Source organism: Rhinolophus hipposideros (assembly GCF_964194185.1).
Source record: "Rhinolophus hipposideros genome assembly, chromosome: 20".
Taxonomy (NCBI): domain Eukaryota; kingdom Metazoa; phylum Chordata; class Mammalia; order Chiroptera; family Rhinolophidae; genus Rhinolophus; species Rhinolophus hipposideros.
The window spans coordinates 36474721-36493527 of NC_138066.1; the positions used below are offsets into that span (position 1 = coordinate 36474721).

Here is an 18807-nt window from a genome sequence, read left to right on the forward strand (position 1 = left end):
GCTGTGGGCGTTGTTCCTATGACACCAGCCAACACCATACTCTGGAGCCTGAGCTAGACAATTGACCTGTCTGAGACAACCTGCCACAAAACTGCCCACGCCTATTTCCATCAGGTCACCAGGGCACCTCTTTCTAACAACATTCATCACATTCACCCCTTCCCACCCCTGTAACGATCATCAAAGAAGTGAAAGTTAAGAGGGAAGAAAGGGCTTAGAAGAGCAAAGAGGATGGGCAGAGTGGGATTCCTACCAGGTTTTTGGCTGGTGACAAGCTCTTCCCCAAGATCCTTCTGTACCTGGTCTGCAACAAGTACAGGATCTGTTATCCAGGATTGGTGGTGACTCTTGTGGGCCACCTTTCCAGGGCTGGAGGTGGGCCTGAGCCAGGACTCCGTCCCCACATACTGTGTCTGAATCTGTGACTGTGACTGGGGTGGGGAAAGGAGGGGGTATAATGGCCCATAGTGACTCATTAAGGTTTCTGTCTCATCCCTGGGGCCTCTGGTGGCATGAATGTGGTGCCAAGTGGATTCGTTGGCACCATTGCCCTTCCTAGAGACAGCAACAGGGCTCTGGGGTATGGTGCGGGGAATGACTGCAGTGTAGGTTCCTTCGAAGCCCTGGGGCTCTTAGACCAACCTCCAGAAACAGCCAGAATCAACAACTACAAAAATAAAGTTTATTTCCTATCCAAAAATGAGCTCAGGGTGTTGGGTGGTAGAGAGTTGAACAGGGCAAGTTTGCAAGAAGTCAGGGCCCTGAGTAAGACCATATTGGAAGTGGGTAGAACAGGCTTGGCTGAGGTCTGGGGGCAAGGGAGGAACAGGGAATGCTGCTGGGACTGTTTCAAGTTGCTGGCAGCAGAAGAGACCACCTTCAGTGACAGCCTGCAGAGAGAAACAGAGATGTTGACAGGCCCAGGTCCAAGGGTAGAAATAGACATTGCTGGACCCAAAAAGTACCCACTGAGACACAGAAACCTGTGAGCACACTTTATGGCAAGGATTGCAAACAAAAAAAAACCACAGAGATCAGACAAATAATTCAAATGAGGGAAGCTAGCTGGGCATCAGGAGGTGGTCAAGAAATGTGGGCACTGCAAAGAAGTGAAAAGTGCAGGCCACTTCTAAAGAGGACAGTGTCCACCCAACACCAGTTGATTATTGCCAGGTGGAATGTTGGCTCAGGATTGCCAAATCTCTCAAAATTTTTTAGAGAAGCTGGAATATCTGTATTTTTATGTGAACTGTCCTGATTTTTAATGTTGGCAACTCATCCATATTTTGAAAAAAAATGCTGAGAGCCAAAGAATACATATCTGGGGGTCATCGGTTTGTTTCCTGTGTGGACTGTGGGAATCAATGAGCTCCTCCAGTATGAGCTGACAATGGGAAGCCTCAGAAGTCTTGGGTTCCTCAAATGCCAACCACCCCACAAACCTAGCCCTCTCAAGGCGACCTTGCTCTCAAGGTCTCCAGCAGAGACCTAGGCGCTGGGACAGAAGACCTCACAATATCACTTTGCTATCTCCATAGTGGAATCTACAATCTGTCACCATGATCCTGCATGCTCTTGCCTCAGTCTTCATTTCCCGGGCTGGATCTGGGGCCCTTCCCCATATCTCTCTGTTCCCTCATCTCTACTTGCCTCCAGATCCTGGGGAGAAAGCAGGACATCTCATCAGCCCAGCCCAAATGGCCACAGCAGTCTGTCTGATGCTTGTTGGGTTCCATGGCCTCAGGTGGCTCCCCTCCCAGAGGGGAAGGAGGGGAAGGTTTGGAAAAGGGAAAAGGGTCAGAAGTGACTGAGAATCCAGAGCCGGCCAGACCAGCTGATGGCTCCTAACCCGAGGCAGGAGGCCACGGGCCCAGCACCTCCCTGATGACAGGTGGCAATGCCCACCCCAGACAGGCCTGGGCCCAGAGCCAGGGTCAGTGGAACGTGTCTGACCTGGACCGGAAGTTGTGCCTCATGAGGCTTGGAGTTGGGGGTGAGGTCTCTGGCCCTGGGGAGGGTCCCAGAGGGTCAGGCTCTGAGGGATAAGGGGACAACACGGAGGGTCTCAGATTGGGGGGCACAGTCCTCATCTCTGCTGTCCCCACACTGGATGGGCAATGAACCTCAGCAAGAGTAGTATCCTGGAAGCTAGGCGGTGGTCCGGACAGGCAGGGAGAGATGCATGAAGGCCTCAGCTGGGGGCAAGGAGGGTCTGAGACTACTGGGTGGCCTGGGGAACCCAGCCTGGCCTGCACCAGGTCTATCATTTGTCGAAGCTCCTGGCTGAGCTGAGACACTTCCTGGTTGAGACGGGAGATCTGTTGAAAACACATCAAATTGTTTCCCAGGTGCCATAATAATCACCACCCTCCTAAGTGTACCCCCCCTTTACAGTTTACAAAGCTCTTTCACTACCACTCTCTGCTCGTGACCATCCTAAGAAGAAGGCAGAGCAGGGGCTATTTTTGTGTAAATGTAAACACCCCAGGCTCTTTCCAAAAAGGATTGGGGCAGCAGCTATTGCCATCTTCCCCACCGCCCCACTTTTACAAGATGTAGAAAAATGTGCTCAAAGAGATGGCACAGCTATGAAGTGACAGATGTAGATTTACTTTCAGGTGATCCCGTCACGCAAGTGCAAGTATCTATTCAATGTTTTTCAAATCTCAGGGAGTACAGAATCAACTGAGAAACTTGTGAAAATGCAGACTTTTGGGCCTCACCCCAGATATTTGAAACTGGATGAGGTCCACAAGTCTACATTTTACCAGGTTCTCCAGGTGCTGACAGGCACTCAAGTTTGGAACCGGGCTTAAAACTGTGAGCAGAAGAAGGACTGGTGCTCAATCTTGCTGAACAGGTGCTCCCTGGGGAACCCTGATGTTTATCAGAAGGAGGGAAGGCCAACTCCCAAGGGCGGGGCCTGGCTAGCCATGGTGACAGCTCTGAGATCCCTGGAGAGGAGGTGGAGACAGAGCCTCTGCATACACCATCTAGGCTCTTTCTGACCAGATATTGGGATCAGATATTGGGATCCAGGTCCCCCAATGCAGATGGCCTCTCAGCCTCCCTGTCCTCTGCCCCCCAAGTCTGCTTAGCACTCATTTCCCAGGGCTTGGGTAAGGGAAAGGCCTGCAGCATCATGACTTGCTGGGGGACTTCTGTGCAGGAGAGCATCCCAGGCAGAGGAAAAGCCCTCCTTCCAGGACAGCCAACCTGAGCCAGCTGGGAAGGAGGGGAAGCAGAGATCACTGAGTACTCAGAGTGGACCAGGGACTGGGCCAGGCATTCGTCAGCTCTCATTGCATCCTCACAATAGCTCTAGAAAGAATAGATCACTTCCCCCATTTTTAGATGAGGAACTCGAAATTCAGAGTGGTTGTGGGACTTGCCCAAGGTCATCCAGCGAGTGTGACTATTTGATTTCAGGACTGGCTCCAAACACTGAAATGCTCTTATATGAGGCATATCTCTGATCCCAAAATGATATTCTTCAAGGAGGGGAGGAACCAGGCCCAACACACCTCTTGGTTCAGCCTGCAGACCTTTTCCTTCACCTCCTCTGTCTCAGTGGCCGCGTCCTGGCTGGGCCTGGTCCCTGCAGGCAGAATGGGGTGAAGGAGTGCAGCATGAATGCAGGGAGCACGAGTCTACAGCTTGGGTGGGCTCCTCCTCTAGCGCCAGGATGATGGGGAACCCAAACTCTCAGGCTGGTTTCAAGGCCCTATGACTTCCCCAGTCCCCTCACTACCCAGCTTCCCCTAGCTCTAGACAAGTATCTTCTCTTTGATATCTGAACACAACATGCTCTTGTCATGACTTTGTGTTTTGCATCAACTACCTTACTCCACTCCTCAAACTCTTACCTGCCTGTTAAGACCTAACTCAAGAGTTCCCTGCTCTAAGAGGGAGAATTAGGGGAGCTCTCCTCTCATACTTCAGAGCCCTGTTCTTGTCTCAGTTGTTGTACTTGGCATACTGTTCTGAAATCGTTTATCAGAGTACACAGCTGTCTCCTTCACTAGGAGTGTGGGCCAGATCTGGCTTATCTGTGTATTGCCAGCACAGCACCTGGCACACGGTAGGCCCTTACTACATGTGGGATGGATGGATGGGTGGATGGATGGATGGATGGATGGATAACAGATGAATGGGTGACTATGAGTTGAAGTCCACTGATGACCCTTACCTGTCGGAGGGGCCTGAGAGTGGGACCTAGGGTGCTCAGTCCTCCTGCCAAACCGGAATATAGGGGCCTCTGCTGTGCTGCCAGAGTCCTCAATGCCATCCACTATCCTGGGACGGGGGCAGTGGTCATCAGTCCCATGGGGAGAGGGGAAGGGCAGAGCAGACAGAAGGTGAATGGGAACAGCAGTGCCAGAGAGGTGAGGAGGAGCAACAGTCAAAGGGGTGGGGTGGGGTTGCAAGCTGTGTTGGATCAGAAGGGCGGGGTGGGTAGATGGTGCAGAGACAGGGAGGAACACTGGTTGGAATGCTGGGGACAGTGCCCAGAGAAGGTTCTGGAAGTCAGCAGGGGTAATGGGGAAGGCAGGGGAGGCTAGTGTCTCACCTGGGACTGAGGTCCGTAGGTCCAAATGTTCCCAGTGGGGGAATGAGAAGCTGGGGGGGCTTCCAGGCAGCAGAGCCCCTGGGCAGGGCATGAGGGAAGGGACTATGGCCTTGGCCAGCCAGGGCAGGGGACAGGGATGGGGACAGAGAAGGGGAGGAGACAAGGGCTGAGAATGGAGGCAGCTCTTCGCCCAAAAGGCTGACCAGGGAGCCCCGGGGCTGTGCTGGGCTAAGGTTGGGCAGCAGGAGGGGCCGGCGGGGCCTGGGACCACCTCCAGGCTCTTCCCCAGCCTTAGACTCTGTGATGGACGGCAAGATCTTGTCTGAGAAGGAGCCAAGGCTTTCAGAGTGGGGCTGTGGGCAGAGGGGGCAGCTGATATTATTCATAGGACAGTGAACAATAGGCCCCTTCATTAAGCAACAGCCTACACTGGTGGATGCTTACTCCCCATCTCCTCGCCTTCTCCCTGAAGCAGAGGAGCCAAGGAGAGATTCTCCCCATTCCCAGACTCTCCCCCATGCAACCTCAATCCCATCCAGGAAGGGAGTGTTACCTGGAAGAGCCGAGGGGATCGGGAAAAGCAGCTGAGGCCCTGTGGGGACAGAGGGGAAGTCAAGTTGACTCATACCTGCCCATTCCCCTGGTGCAGTACCTCCTACTTCCACCCATCAGTGTTGTGGGGTTTGAGAATGTGGCGCCTCTTTAAGTGGACTCAAGTCAGAGATACCTCCAACTCTGACTCAGAGAAATCCTTAGTGGAAAGTCAGTATGGAAAGCAGCAAAAGACAAAGGCCTACAGTGTAGCCTGCAGACCTGGCCCAGTACCTAAACCAAAATGGGCTCAGGAAACATCTGGTGAGTGAGGAAGCCCCAGGGAATGGTGCCCAGTCCAGACAGGGACTTCATGGAGGAGAAGCAAACGAGGGGGATTGTTTCCAAAGTGGGGGTCCTTTGGGGAGTCTGGAGTGAGTCTGAGGGGTGACCAACAGGAGATGGGTCAGTAGAGTTGGAAGTAGAGGTAGTGAAAGATCATCCATGGGATTGGTGATGGCCAATGGAGAAGGTGGGTGGAATTGAAAAATGTTAAGTATGGAAGGGGCAATGGACAGGGGTGCCTGGGGTTGAGAGAGGACATTTTCAGGGTGGAAGATGATACATGAGGCTCTCTCTGGGACTGGGGGATGTCTGCTTTGAAAGAAGGGACCTCGGAGGAGAGGGAGGCCATACGGGGTCTACATACATTGGTGTCAGAGCCATGGTGCAGGTTGAAGGTGAGGTCCCGGGGCAGGCCAGCCCGGAAAGCAGCCGCATACTCAGGATAGAGTCTCAGGACCTCAGCCAGCCCTCGGCTGCTAAGCTGCTGCAGGCCACAGTAGGTCAGTGCCTTCACGTCAGCGCTGGTCTTCAGCACGCAGCTTGGGCCTGCCCGTGACCCAGGCTCCTGCTCTGGCTCAGGGATATCTGCCCCAATCAGGTCCCCCTTCCCTGTGGGTAAGGGATGGGGACAGTCAGCTGGGGCAGAGGGACCAAGAGGATATTAGTGGGAGGTGGTCAATGGATTTGAAGGGTGGTCAGTGTGTTTGAAGGACAGTTGAAGGTGGGTCAAGCAGTGGGACGGGTGGGAATAACCAAATGAGTTGGGAAAAGGTCAGTGGAGAATGACTGTTAAAGTTGGGAGACAGTCAAACAAGGATGTCAGTAAGGTTGGAGGAATGATCAATAAAACTGAAAGATCAATAAAGAATGGTCAGAAGGATCAGTTCAAAGGTAAAGGTCAATGGAATTGAGGGTCAATGGGGATGAGTCCGTTGAGTTGGGGACAGTCATTGAGGAAGGTTTAATGGGTTGAGGGATGTTGTAAGGGGATTAGGGGAGAATCTGAGGGGAACAGTCAAAAGGGGAGTATAGTAGGGTGAAGGGACCAAGAAAGAATACTCCTCAGCAGTAATTCCAGCTATCCACTGAGGGTATCCCAGTCCCTAGATTCCTGGCCACTCCCCAGGGTCTGGGGTAGGTAGCACGTGGTAGTGGGATCCTTACCCAGGATGGCCAGCACCACGTTGTCACGGAGAACCTCCAGCGAGCCTGAGCAGACATAGTAGTGTGCCTGAAGAGCATCCCCACGGCGCAACAGGTACTCGCCCGGAGCACAGAAGGAGGTCTTGACGTGCAGGGAGAGGGCCCGCAGGCAGCCCCTGCTTGCTGCTCCAAACAGCGGCAGCTTCAGGATCTCCCGATTCAAGTGCATGGCAATGTCAGCTCTCAGCTCGTCTGGGAAGTCACGCAGTAACTGCAGAGGGGGCATAGGTCACTCTGGCCATCTGCTGCTGGAGTTCCACAAGTGTGCTGAGCAGTCTCCAAGGAGAGAGCTCCAACTTGCCCTCTAAAGTTACCCATTGCTGACCTTCGGAGAAGGCTTCTGTGTGTCTAACCTCCGTTCTGGAGCAGAGACTAGGTCTTTTCCTGTCTGTCCATTGCTTATGGCTACATAGCCTGGCCTGGTTACCTGGTTACACATGTCCTGGTTACTCAACCCCACACATACAAGTACCATCCCTGGTGGGTCAGCCTTTACCTGGGAGTCAGGAGACTAGAAGTCAGCTCGGCCCTAAATCCCTGTGGACCTTGAATGATCTATTTCTTCTCTCTGGATCTCAGTATCTGTAAACTACAGTGTTACACTAGACCTTGAGTATTATCAACCGCTTCCTAGGAGCCAAACTCAATATTCACAGTTCCACTCATCTTATGGAGCCCCTTGGCCACTCTGGCTTGTTGACCTCTCTATTGTCACCATTGCTTCCCCAGACTAATTTTCCTCAGTCTACACACTTGCCTTTCTTCTAACTTTCCACACAATCCCTGCATCATGGCAACCAGCTCCATGACTTCCCCACTCCCTGTGAGCCTGGAGCCCCACATCTGGGTCCAGATCTATATTTTCAACTACCTCCAGGGCAAACTCCACTTGGGTCTCCCACAAGTACCTCCCCCTCATCATGGCCCCACCCTGGACTCTTATTTTCAGTCCAGTCTTCCTCCTGTATCACCTCCTTCCCACACATCTGCCCCAGCCAGAAACCTGAGACTCACTCTGAGGTCCCCTTTTGCAACCAGGCTCCCAAGTCCCCATGGCACCTGCTCTCAGAAGTACCTCCTACATCCCTAGGCCACTCCCCAACCTAAACATTTTGCAGGATAAAATCTCAGTCACGGCAGTCTGGGAGCTGGGCCTGCCCACCTTCCCGGCCCTGTCTCTTGCACTCCTCTCCCCCTCCCCCTTCCATCCCACTCACACCCTTGCTCCTGAAGGCTCACTGAACTACCTTCGGTTCCCTGAACTCACCCTGCTATTTTGCATCATTTCCGGACCTGTGTTCCTATTGCTCTTTCTATCTGGAATGGCCTTCTGGTAGCAGGCCAATTTCCTTATTGTCCCTCACCTTGTCCCCTCTTCTGTGCCACTGTCCCTGACTCCTATAGGTCCAGTCACAACCAAGGCCCCACTGCACCTACATTCTTCCAGCAGGGTCCCATTCACTATGTAAATATTTGTTTACCTGTCTGTCTCCCTCACCAGACTGGTGTCTCCCTGAGGGCAAGGGAAGAGTGTAATCACTGCTGAGCCCCCTGTGCCCAGCACAGAGGCTGGCCCAAAGCAGGTGCTCGGGAAATGTGAACTGAAGGGGGCGTGACATTAGCCAGGGCCTGAACTCCATTGCAGTTTCCATATTCTAGTGCACAGGAAAAGAGATGTGGATTTGGGTGGGTGTGTACCCTTACGAACAGCACCTCGCTTCCCTGGGCCCACTGTGCCTCCATTCCAAACCTGCAGAGGAGGCAACCCTTCCCCCTCCGCACTCCACGTGTCGTGTCGTAGACTGGGAGAGCCGCGCACTACCTCATTGGCGTCTATGCCGCTGTTGACAGCCCACGTGGTCTGGAAGTACTCGAGCATGCGCTGCTTGAGAGGCCGCGGCAGGCGATGCACGCGGATGAAGTCCTTCAGGTCCCTGGCGCGGCGGTGGTACAGCGAGCGGCGCGAGTACATGCGCTGGATGACGGCGGTCACGTTGCCGAACACCACCGCGTGCATCAGGGCTGCGGCGGTGGCGCCAGGTAGCAGGTTAGGGGCAGCCCCTGGCTCCCAAACCCACCCTGCCCTGGATTCCTGTCTGTGGGTTCCTGGGGAGGGGCAGGAGAGCCTGTGGGCTCCCGCGTGCCTACCTGGTGCCTGGTGCTGGCTTAGGGCGAGGAATGGAGGGCAGCTTCCTCAGGTCAGAACTGATGCCCCTCTCATGCCATCCTCCCTACCCCAATGAGGTCATTAGCTTGGGTTTCCCAGCCCCTTCGCAAGAGGCCATGCCTGTTCGTGGCCACCCTCAGGGCCGCATGTAGTAGGTGCTGAGAAAATGTCTATAAATGAATGCAAGACGTGGATGGACATCTCGCCTTCTCTCGGCCTCAGTTTCCCCATCTGCACGCTGGGCTTAGCAGGGCTACCCCGGGGCTTGGGAGGCCAGGCCTCACCTCCTATGAGCATGGTGCAAATGGAGAAGATCTTCTCGGCGTTGGTGTTGGCACACACGTTGCCGAAACCCACGCTGGTGAGGCTGCTCAGCGTGAAGTAGAGCGCCGCAATGTAGGCGCTGCGTGGCGACGGGCCGCCGGCCGAGCCATTGACGTAGGGCACCTCCAGCCGCTTCCCCAGCTCGTGCAGCCAGCCTGGGGAGTGGGGGGATACAAGGAGCCCTGCTGCGCAAGGTGGAGGACTGCGTTTCCATGAGCTGCCCGCGCGTGGGCCTCGCAGCGGTGAACTGGTACACTCGCAATTCAAGCCTCCCAATTCCCCACACTGCTGACTGTTCAGGGGCCCTTTGGACCCTCTAGGACTTGACCCAGCCAGACATTCTCCCTGCCTTGGTGGAACTTCCAGTCTGAGGGGAAAGAGATATGAAATAAATCATTCGAGGTGGGAAGCAAGCTACTGAAAGGGAAGTGTAGGGTGTCCTAGGAGTCGTACTGCGTTAGGAGAGCCAACGGGGGGGGGGGGGGGGGGGGGGGGGCTATGGTTCCTGAAAGACTCCTTTAGGACAGAGCATTTTAGCTGAGACTGCAAAGAAAAGAAAAGTCACCTAGGTGAAGGAGGAAGAGGAGACAAAAGGGACAGATTCCAGAGAGGAAAACATGTTCAGGTCCAAAGTGAGAAAGCAGTACACCCTGGGGGCTGGAGGGAGGCCCGTGTGGCTGCAGCACAGGGGACCTGGGAGAAAGAGAAGCCAGGTGGGGACAGAGAGGGCTGCAGCACTCTGTAGGGTGTGCTCTGAGTGTGGACTCTACTTTGAGGGCAATGGAGAGCCCCTGGAAGGGGCTCTGCCCCCAAACCCCTCCCCACCATCAGAGTGTGTCCCCCACTGTATTTGGGTGGCCTATCACCAGTCTTACTCCCCTGCTACGCGGTGAGGTCCCCCCAGGGCAAAGCCCTCGTCTTCAGATTCCCATGTGTGATCTGGAAGGAGCTCAATGCATGTTGGTTGGATGAATGCAGGACTGTGGGTGGCGGGCGTGGGTACTGGTGGAGGCATCAGAGTGGGGGCCCGAGTGGACGCTGCAGGCGGATGGGTGGTCAGTGGAAGCCTGGGGTCGGAGGCTCACCGATGTCCCAGAGCAGGGGGTCGTTGGCCTCCATCTCCCGGCGCCCGATGACATACCAGACACAGGCCATCCAGTGCGCGAGGAGCGCAAAGACGGACATGAGCAGTGTGAGCAGCACGGCGCTGCACTGTGAGTAGCGCTCCAGCTTCTGCAGCAGCCGCAGCAGCCGCAGCAGCCGCACTGTCTTCAGCAGATGCACCAGCGATGTCTGCAGGAGTGTGGCAGAGGAGGCGTCAGGGCGCAGGTCGTTACAGCCCCCGCCTAGCACCCTGGAGTCAGGGGAAGCTGCAGCAGGACAAACATCCCTCTGTCCTGAGAAGGGGACCAGGAAATGCGGGGGGAGAGAATGACACTGAAACTAATAATGGCTGACACTGTGTAAGTACTTACCATGTGTCAGGCCCTGGGCTAAGTGTTTGTAATCCCATTTGGAAAAAAACGTATGCCTTCGGTCTAATTGTCCTCATCATTCCCAGTTTGCAGATGAGTAAACTAAGGCCCAGAGAGGTAGTGATTTGCTGGAGGTCACAGACTAAAGGTATGATGGAGCTGGAACGCAAATCTGGGCTGATACCAAGTCCATTCTGTGCTATCCTGCCTCAGCGTTGTGGGCTGTGAAGGAGCAAGTCCTGGTCAGAGTCAGGGGAAGAGAAAGAATGAGCCCCTGCTCAAATCCCCCAGTGTCCTAGGCTCAATCAGCTGTGGCGACGAGCTGGCTCCTGATGACAGCAATTGTAATAGGAGCCACCCCTCAAGACATAGAGAAGCATGGTAGAGTGGGGACAGGCAAGAGGCTGGAGGACAGGGGAAGGTTTAGGGACCTTTCCTCTCATGGGTTAGCTGCAGGCAAGAAGAGCGTCATGCCAAAATGTCAAGGGAAGGAGAGCAGGGACTGAGGGAGCCTGGGCTGCGAGGTCTCAGCCCTGTGGGGCTAGGTGGGGGTTGATGGAGCTAGTGGTACCTAGTAAGGTCCTGTAAATGTTAGCTAATCGTGGTAAATGTTACCATGATGACTGTTTCCATTGTGCTTATTAATGCTCCAATTAGCCCTTCGAATCTTGGAGGTGAGGAGCAGGTAGGGGGCTTATTTTCTCACTACTCTGGATGGGGGCAACTGGGAGGCTAGGGCTATGGACTCTGGGACAGTGTCTGGGTTACCTGGTATGAAGGCCCTTCCCCATCCTCTCAGGGGCTTCCAGGAGCGTCCCCCATAGCCCTGGCCCTACATGGTTCCTGAGCCATATAGGTGAAGTAAGCGGCCCTGATTGCCCCACATGGACCCTCTCCAGGCTTACTACCTGCCCTTACCTCCCAGAGCTCCTGACGTGAGTCCGTTAGGGCTTTCCCCCAGTCACCTGGCCCTGGGCCCCACTCCCTTGGGGTCCACCTCTCCTTCTCCTTGGACCAGATTGTCCCAGGCCTGGCTCCTTCAAGTCCATAGCTCTGCCAGAGACTCCTCATCCTCTCTCTTTGCTCTGCCTTCTCCAGCCCCCGCATATCTCTCCTCACCTCCCCTTATGCCAGACCATCCACTCAGGTATCCTGCTTTCCTGGGAAGCAGGGTGCTGTGCTAGAAACAATACTGGACTAGGAGTCTGGAGACCTCGCTCCAATCGCCTGCTTGTCACTGTTGGCTGTGTGACCTTCAGCAAGCCACTTAACCTCTCTGAGACACTGCATCTACCTCTGAAAAACAAAGATAAAAGAACCTGCCCTGAGGGTTACTGTGAGGCTCCTATGTGATGATGTGTGTGAAAGTACTTGGTAAACTGTAAAGTGCTCCTGAAGGTACTAAAGGAGGGGAACCGCCTGGGAGGAGGAACAGGGGGCTCTCTTCAGCTCTCCCTCTCCCCAGGGACAGTTGTTTGCCCCACTGATAGTTTGGTGGGCATGGGGGATGGGGAGGGTGGGGAGCTCTGCCCGGAATGCCCGGAGCCTCAGTGCAGACACACACACGTGTGGGAGCGTGCACACACGTGTACACAGCCAGAAGAGGCCCACAGCTCGTTGGCGGCTAGTTAAATCTGGCTGTGTGTAGGTGGTTTCCTGCTATAGCTGAGTGTGGCAGAGAGAGGAGTGCACAGGGAAACAGCTCTCCACCTCCTCATCCAAAACCAAGGGGGTCTAAGGACAGGGCGTGGGACTCCCTCACCCCGGACTTGAGAAGACCTACTGTCCACCAGCTGGATGCAGAGCTACCCACTTATAAGCACCTCCGGACAGTTGCCAGGGAGCTGGGAGGACACCGGTCTTAGCATTCTCTGCCTCCAAACCCAGCCACGGCCTCTACCTCCTGGCCTGGGCTTGCTATGCTCCCTCCTAATGCTCTCTTTCCTCATCTCCCACCAGCTACATCCTACTCTCCGTCTAGCTCTACTCTCACCTCCCTCAGGAACTCTTCCCACACTACCCTAGCCTCTGCCCAACTGGGGTACTTTGGCCGCCCAGGCTCTGTCTAGATTTTAGATCATTTTGACACACACCCATGTTCCAACCTGGAATTACAAGATCAGCTAGCTCCGTGCCCAGCCCTCAAACACAATACCTGGGCCCCATCTTCCACTTCATTCACCTCTTTGTTCCTGCTGTCCCCTCCAGTAGTTCTGTCCCCTCACCCGCTTAACTGCTTGGAGGCTGAATCCTTGTACCTTTTTCCCACAGTGACCATGCCCCACACAAAGCTTTGCAGACAGCTAACTGCTCATTCGTTGTTTGTTAAATAAAAATGTGAAAAGTACCACTCATTTGGCATGAGGCCAGGGTCGCCTCGGTAGCCCTACTTGGCTTTTTGTTCCTCAGCTTCCCTTAGAGGCTGTGCGCTGAGCTCCCCGAGAACACAGACCCTCTCAGGTCCTGCTCAGCTCCTAGCACAGGGCTTGGCCCATAGCAGCTGCCTGACGAGTAGTCACAGATAGGTTGATGGGAAGGACTGAGTTTGGGTTTGGGGTGGGTCCCTTAATGGGAGGTGCTGTGCTAAAGCTGGGAGGTTAGGCTGCACGGGGGATGGGGGTCACTCACCACAGTGATGTTGAAAATGTAAAGCAGGTCAAAAGGCAGCGCGGCAATAAGATCAACGAAGAACCATGTGGCCAGGTAGTGAAGACCAATGGAACGAGGAGCAGAGACCACCTGGCCGGACTGGGACACATAGGTGGTGCGGAAGTTCAGGATGATATCTGGGGGTGCAAGAGGCTGTTACTAGGGGGTCTTGGCCTACAAACTCAGGCCAAGGGGCCAAGGAACTGGATAAGCTGGGAACAACACTTAGAGACCCAGAATGGAGTTGGAGGCAGAAAAGGGGAAGACAGATTGGGCTTCTGGCTGGTCCTTAGGGAGGAGAGGTCTAAAAGCTGCAGGGGTCAAGGGGCAGGGGGCAGGGCACTTAAAGACCCATAAATGGATGGTCTCTGAATACCTGGGTACTGCAGGCCCCTGATGGGGTGAGGCTTGGATAAGTGAGTCCCTCTAGCCCACCCCCCCGGGTACGTGGGGCAGAGCGTCTGACCCAGGATGAAGAGCATCTCCACGGCGATGTCGCTGACAAGAGTGTGTCGGGAAGTGATGGAGGTGTCGTCATCGTCGCCCAAGAAGCAGACATTGTAGGGGACAGTGACCGCAACGTAGAAGGTGGCGAGGAGGATGAGGCCGTCCCAGACAGCCTTGGGGATGCTGTAGTGGAGGAGGAGGCAGCGGGAGCCCCCCACGGAGGCCACCTTGTACTCGGGCACTGATGGCTTTGGCTCAAGCACGTTCTAAGGGGAGAGGGGTGGCAGTTGGGGACACTTGGGGGAAAGAGGAGCCAAGGCTGGGGAAGGGAGAGGAAGGGGATGGGGCAACGGGGGCGTGTGGAACTGCGAGTACAACCACAGGACAAGACAGAAGGTGAAGGAGAGGGGTTCGGGGGCTGGCATCTGACACTTCCTTCCCCTGCCGAGCTACTGCTCAGGCCTCATTTTGAAATAATACGTTTTGGGGGGGGGGTATCTTAAGGTCTGGCCTTCATCCTGCTTGAGGAGATTATGACAAATCAGGCACATGCACTAGCTTGAAGGGTCACTAATTTCTCCCTCAAGTTCCTCTTGGGTTCTGGAGGCCCAGTGGGGGATGGGCGTATCCCAGGAATGAGGGGAGGCTGGTACAGTGCACCCCATTCCCTGTAGCCCTCACAGACTACACAGAGCCTTGGAGACTCAGTCCTGTGGCTTTATCGGGTCCTAGGAATGGTACACAGGGCTAGATGCCAGGCTCCCAATGGGGGCTTTCTCCCTAGGCCCACAACTTATGATTTCACCCCCCACAGGACAACCCTTATCAGCCAGAGGTAGGTGACATAATTGCTGCTAGAGCCCCACCCTGTGTCATCATCAGAGCAATGTCAATCACAGGGAAGCAAGGGAGACGAAGATGGAAGGAGATGTGGGGGGACATGGGATAGAGCAAAGAAATGAGCAGACAGAGGAGCAGGTCACTGGAGGGAGAGCAGACAGACAGGGAAATGAAGACAGTAACAGAATGCCTCAGCATCACGGCTGGGAGATGTTGGGGTGGAGACAGGACTCACATTATTGTTTTTCATGCCTCTGTGGCCCCGGCGGCCAAAGTGGCCAGTCAGTCTGTGTAGGGCAGTCCGGCTCTGTCTCCTGGTAAATCGACATCTTGAGCTGGCTCCCCTCCTGCCAAGGGAGTTTCCTATTGGGAAGAAGGTACAGAGATAAGTGGGGGCACATCCCATGACGCTGGGTAGGGAGAGGTCTTATGTGACCTTGGGCAAGGACCTCTGACAATTTGTGCCTTCTCCCCAGACTTGCAGTTACCATGATTACTGTCCCCTGAGGGGCCAAGTCCTGGGCCTCCACTCTGAGTGATGTCCTTGAAGGAGAAGAGGAAGAGCACGACCTCCCCCATCTCATTCTTGATTGGCATCATGTCCAGGAGGCACCAAAAGGCCGAACCTATAGGTGTGGAGAGATGGAGGGGAAGGGTGAGCAGCCCATGACATCCCTTTCTCTCAATCTCCCTTGGTTCCTGGGCATAGGCAAAGGGCTTGGCAAAGCTTTAGAGCTAGAAAGAACCCCAGAGATTATGTCAGCCGATTCCTTCACCTTCCAGATGGAAGAACCAAGGGCCAGAGAGGGTCAGGTCACACAGTCAGAGACTCAGTGTCACATCGTCAGCTTGTGGCAGTGTGGAAATAAGCACCCAGGCTTCTGTGTGAACTGAACTCTGAGTAAAGCCTGGGGACTGGGCAAGGGTGCAGGATAGGCAAGGCCCTCACCATCCTTCCGGTAGAAGCAAATTTCAGCCTGGTGTTCCTGATGGCCCTCCAGTGCCTTGTGCAGCCTCTGCAGGGCTGGCTCACTGGTCTCTGGACCATAAAGGAAATGGCAGCTGCATGTTTTCTGCATGACCTCAGTGCGGCCGTAGCCTGTGAGCTCACAGAAGCCGTCAGAGCAGTAGACGATGGGAAAGCCCCGTGGGCCCTGTGCATTGGCCAACAGGAAGTTGCTGTCTGTGGGAAGACAGAGGAGGTCAAGGTTAGGTCAAAGCCAGGAGGGGAACTCAGCTTCCAGGTAGACAGTACCTCCCCCAAGCTGTGGTCAGAGGTCACAGAGCCAGAAGCTTCCCAGGCTTCCATGTGATTCCTGGATCCCCCTCTGGTATATTCTGAAATGAGAGTAAGAAGGGATGGAGCAAAAGGACAAGGAGACTTAAGGGTGCTCTGGAACTGGGACAGGGACTACTGTGGCTTGGAGAAGGAACCCCAAGAGGTCATGCGTTCCATCCCTCCGCTCTTACTATAGGAGGCAGCATAGCATGGTAAGTACAGGCAGGAACTCCATCACCCCACCTTTGCTGCTTACTGTGTAATCTTTGGCAAGTTAATGAACTCCTCTGTGCCTCTGTTTCCTTGTCTGCAAAGTGTGTGTATGTGGGGGGGGGGAGGTTATAGATCTTCCTCACATGGTTTTGTGAGAGTTACATGAGCAAGTCCTGGCACATAGTCAGTGTCACACTGACTGGGTGAAGTGATTCCCCCTCATTTGCACAGCTTTCAAAGCACATCAATAGCTGCTACCCTGTCATCCTATTCAAGAGTGGACAGGGCAGAGAGTCTCAGGATATCACACCCATTTTATTGATAGAAAACCAAAAGGCAGAGATAATGCAAACTCACAAATCTTTGTGTGGGGAGGGAAAAACTTCTTCATCCTCTGCCTTCCAGGAAAGGTCCTCTTTTTAGCATCCCTTTAGCTAATTTTAGGGGCCTGTCCCCAGTGCTTAAAGTCTGACAGGATTGGGCAATGAAGCTGTGGCTCCAGCAACCCCAGCAGTACGACCTGAGCTGGCTCCTTCCAGTTCCAATAGGTGGGAGGCCACAGTGGGACTCTATAAGCCATTCAGGGACAGAGGGAATGGGTCTGCGACACAGCCAGTCCTGGGGGGTGCTAGGAAGGGTGAGTGTCTGGAGGTGGGGTTGCTGATGGAGACATTGAAGGTGCCTGGCAGGCGATGGGCCCTGGGCAGCAGCCTCCTTCTTCCATCCCAGGGCCTGTTGCCCCAGTGATGGGCGCTATGGAAACCAGGGAGGTGTGTATAGGGGGGTGGGAAGGTGAGGAGGCGGGTAGGATGCCCGCAGCTTGGTTTCTGCCCTCAGGTACCTCTCCCCCCACCTTCCAGATCCTGGCCAGGGTGCCCCAGAAGGGCAGGGGGAGATCCTTAGGCTCCAAAGTAGGAAAAGGGAATGGCGGGAGAAGAGGCCGGGAAGGAGGAGTGTGGCTGTCCAAGGTGCTGAACCTGGAACCCAAGCTGGGGTCGGCGAACAGGGAGTTAGTTCCCTTTGTCAGAAGGGACCCCTTCTGGCTCACCTCCCTCAGACACTGACGCGCCACGATTTGGGGGCGCATGACCTTAATCCAAACTAGGTCCTGCGGAAGTCTAATCTTTTCCTTCTCTCTCTCGCTCTCATTCTCCTTCTCCTTTCCTGGAGGAAGGGGATGCTGGAGTCGTCTGGGAGTAGACTCCAGAGCGTCTGGCCACTTCGTCCCACCTCCGCATCTCGGATATTCCCGCATACATCCCGCCAGCAGAGCTCTACACCGTACTGGGCCTCTCCCAAGGCCTCTCCTCCGTTTTGCTGCACAAAGAGCCTTTCAGTCACACCCCCCATTTTGGCCCCCCGCACTTTTGGCCTTCTCCCCGCTTCCCCTCACAGAGTGCTCCCAGTTCTGTTCCTCTACCACGGCTTCGGGAGTTCCTAGGCTCTCAATTCCACTCTCTCTCCATGCCTCGGGTCTGACCACATCCAGGAGACCCAAGCCGACCCTGAAGAAGTCTTGGCCCCCGCCCCAGCCGCCGCCCCACTCACGTGTGCCGTCGAAGCGGCTGGCTATGGTGTCCAGGAAGGTGTTTTGTGGGGCCAGCAACCCCTTCATGACAGGCATGGCCTCCCGGCGCGGGTTCGAGGCGCGGCGCTGGGGGTCATTCAGCGCGGCGGGGCCCAAGGGGGCGCGCTGCCGGCCGGGCCGGGGCGCCCCATGCGCCAGCCTGCCTTCTCCCCTCCCTCTCGCCGCCGCGTCTCTGCTCCAAACCCCGAAGCTTTCGGCTTGGCTCCGCAGTGCCTCAGTGGTTCTTTACCCCACGGGCCAGCTTCTTTCCCCTGGGCTTGGCCCGCGCCTGCCACGTGGCCCCGTACCGGGAGGGGCAGCCCGTGACACCCGTACACCTCTCGGCGGCCCTCCTTCAGGAGGCAAGCAGCCCACGCGTGTCTCTCGGGGAGAAAATTCGGGACACGCCCACCAGGAGTCGAGGCTCAGAGGTGGGGCGGGGCTTGAGCGACAGACACGCCCCTTCCAGGGTGGCCACACCCCATGCGTGGTTCCCAGGAGCTCCCTTTGGCTCCGCCCGGACGGGTTTCCCGGCGCACCGCCCACGTTGGGAATAGTATCTGGTTCGCAGTGCCGCCTGCTGGAGTTGGGCTGTTTTCTCAGCACCCTCAAGTCCCTGCGCTCCAGTGTGACAGCAAGGGTTTAAAGAGGCTAGTTTTGCCAGTTGAGCATCGCTGGAAAGGCTGAGAACTCAACTTCTAGAATGTACTACTTAACCCCATCTGTGCCTCGATTTGCATAGGCCACCCTGGAGAATTCTGTCTCTGAGTCCAGCAGGATGGATGAAAAGAGCTTTGGAGTCCACAGGGTACAATCCCGGCTCTGCCATTTACTAATGGTGTGACTTGGCCTCTCTGAGCCTCACTTTTCTCATCTGTAAAATGGAGCTAGAACTTTTCACTTCATGTGGTTGTGAGAATTTAGTAGCATAACGCATGGTGTTGGCAAAAAATAAGTGTGTTGGAGAGCAAATTTCTCCCTAATCTCCTTCTTCCTATGGTCTTGATTTAATCCTTCTCTCTGCTGCCATTCAAGTTGAAGAAAGGCTGGAAGCAAGTTTGGGGCTGAGAAAGATAGTTTAAAGGTAGGCAGAGTCAGTTTGCAGCAAGAAGGACGCAAGTGAGACCAGACACAGGACTTTTGCACCATATAAGTAGAAAACTACTGGGGCGGCTTAGTGTGGTGACTTAGCGTAAC

General features: G+C 55.0%; 1 protein-coding gene across 2 annotated transcripts; it reads right to left on the reverse strand.

Annotated features, from left to right (window-relative positions):
- Positions 1–670: 670 nt before the first annotated feature.
- Positions 671–17974, reverse strand: KCNH4 (potassium voltage-gated channel subfamily H member 4). Of its 2 annotated transcripts, XM_081027046.1 has the most exons (17): positions 17592–17974; positions 15501–15734; positions 15040–15177; positions 14787–14914; positions 13731–13977; positions 13244–13401; positions 10226–10433; positions 9101–9295; positions 8472–8671; positions 6611–6860; positions 5811–6055; positions 5124–5162; positions 4571–4923; positions 4190–4296; positions 3525–3598; positions 1651–2318; positions 671–890 (listed from the first exon to the last, which is right to left on the reverse strand). In XM_081027046.1, exons 1-16 carry the CDS (start codon positions 17665–17667, stop codon positions 1935–1937), a joined length of 3036 nt encoding a protein of 1011 aa, XP_080883172.1. In that variant the 5' UTR covers positions 17668–17974; the 3' UTR covers positions 671–890; positions 1651–1934. The 2 variants fall into 2 exon arrangements, with proteins under 2 accessions (XP_080883172.1, XP_080883173.1); XM_081027047.1 differs by lacking the exons at positions 671–890; positions 1651–2318 and having other exon boundaries at positions 3581–3598; positions 4190–4291.
- Between the last annotated feature and the right edge of the window lie 833 nt (positions 17975–18807).

Excerpts from the sequence above, each read along its gene's own strand:
- KCNH4 (XM_081027046.1), bottom strand. The coding sequence starts at position 17,667 with ATGCCTGTCATGAAGGGGTTGCTGGCCCCACAAAACACCTTCCTGGAC. Across the intron at positions 5,163-5,810 it reads ACCATGGCTCTGACACCAAT|GGCCTCAGCTGCTTTTCCCG; the intron begins GTATGTAGACCC and ends CTGTCCCCACAG. Across the intron at positions 4,297-4,570 it reads CCTACGGACCTCAGTCCCAG|GATAGTGGATGGCATTGAGG; the intron begins GTGAGACACTAG and ends CCCCCGTCCCAG.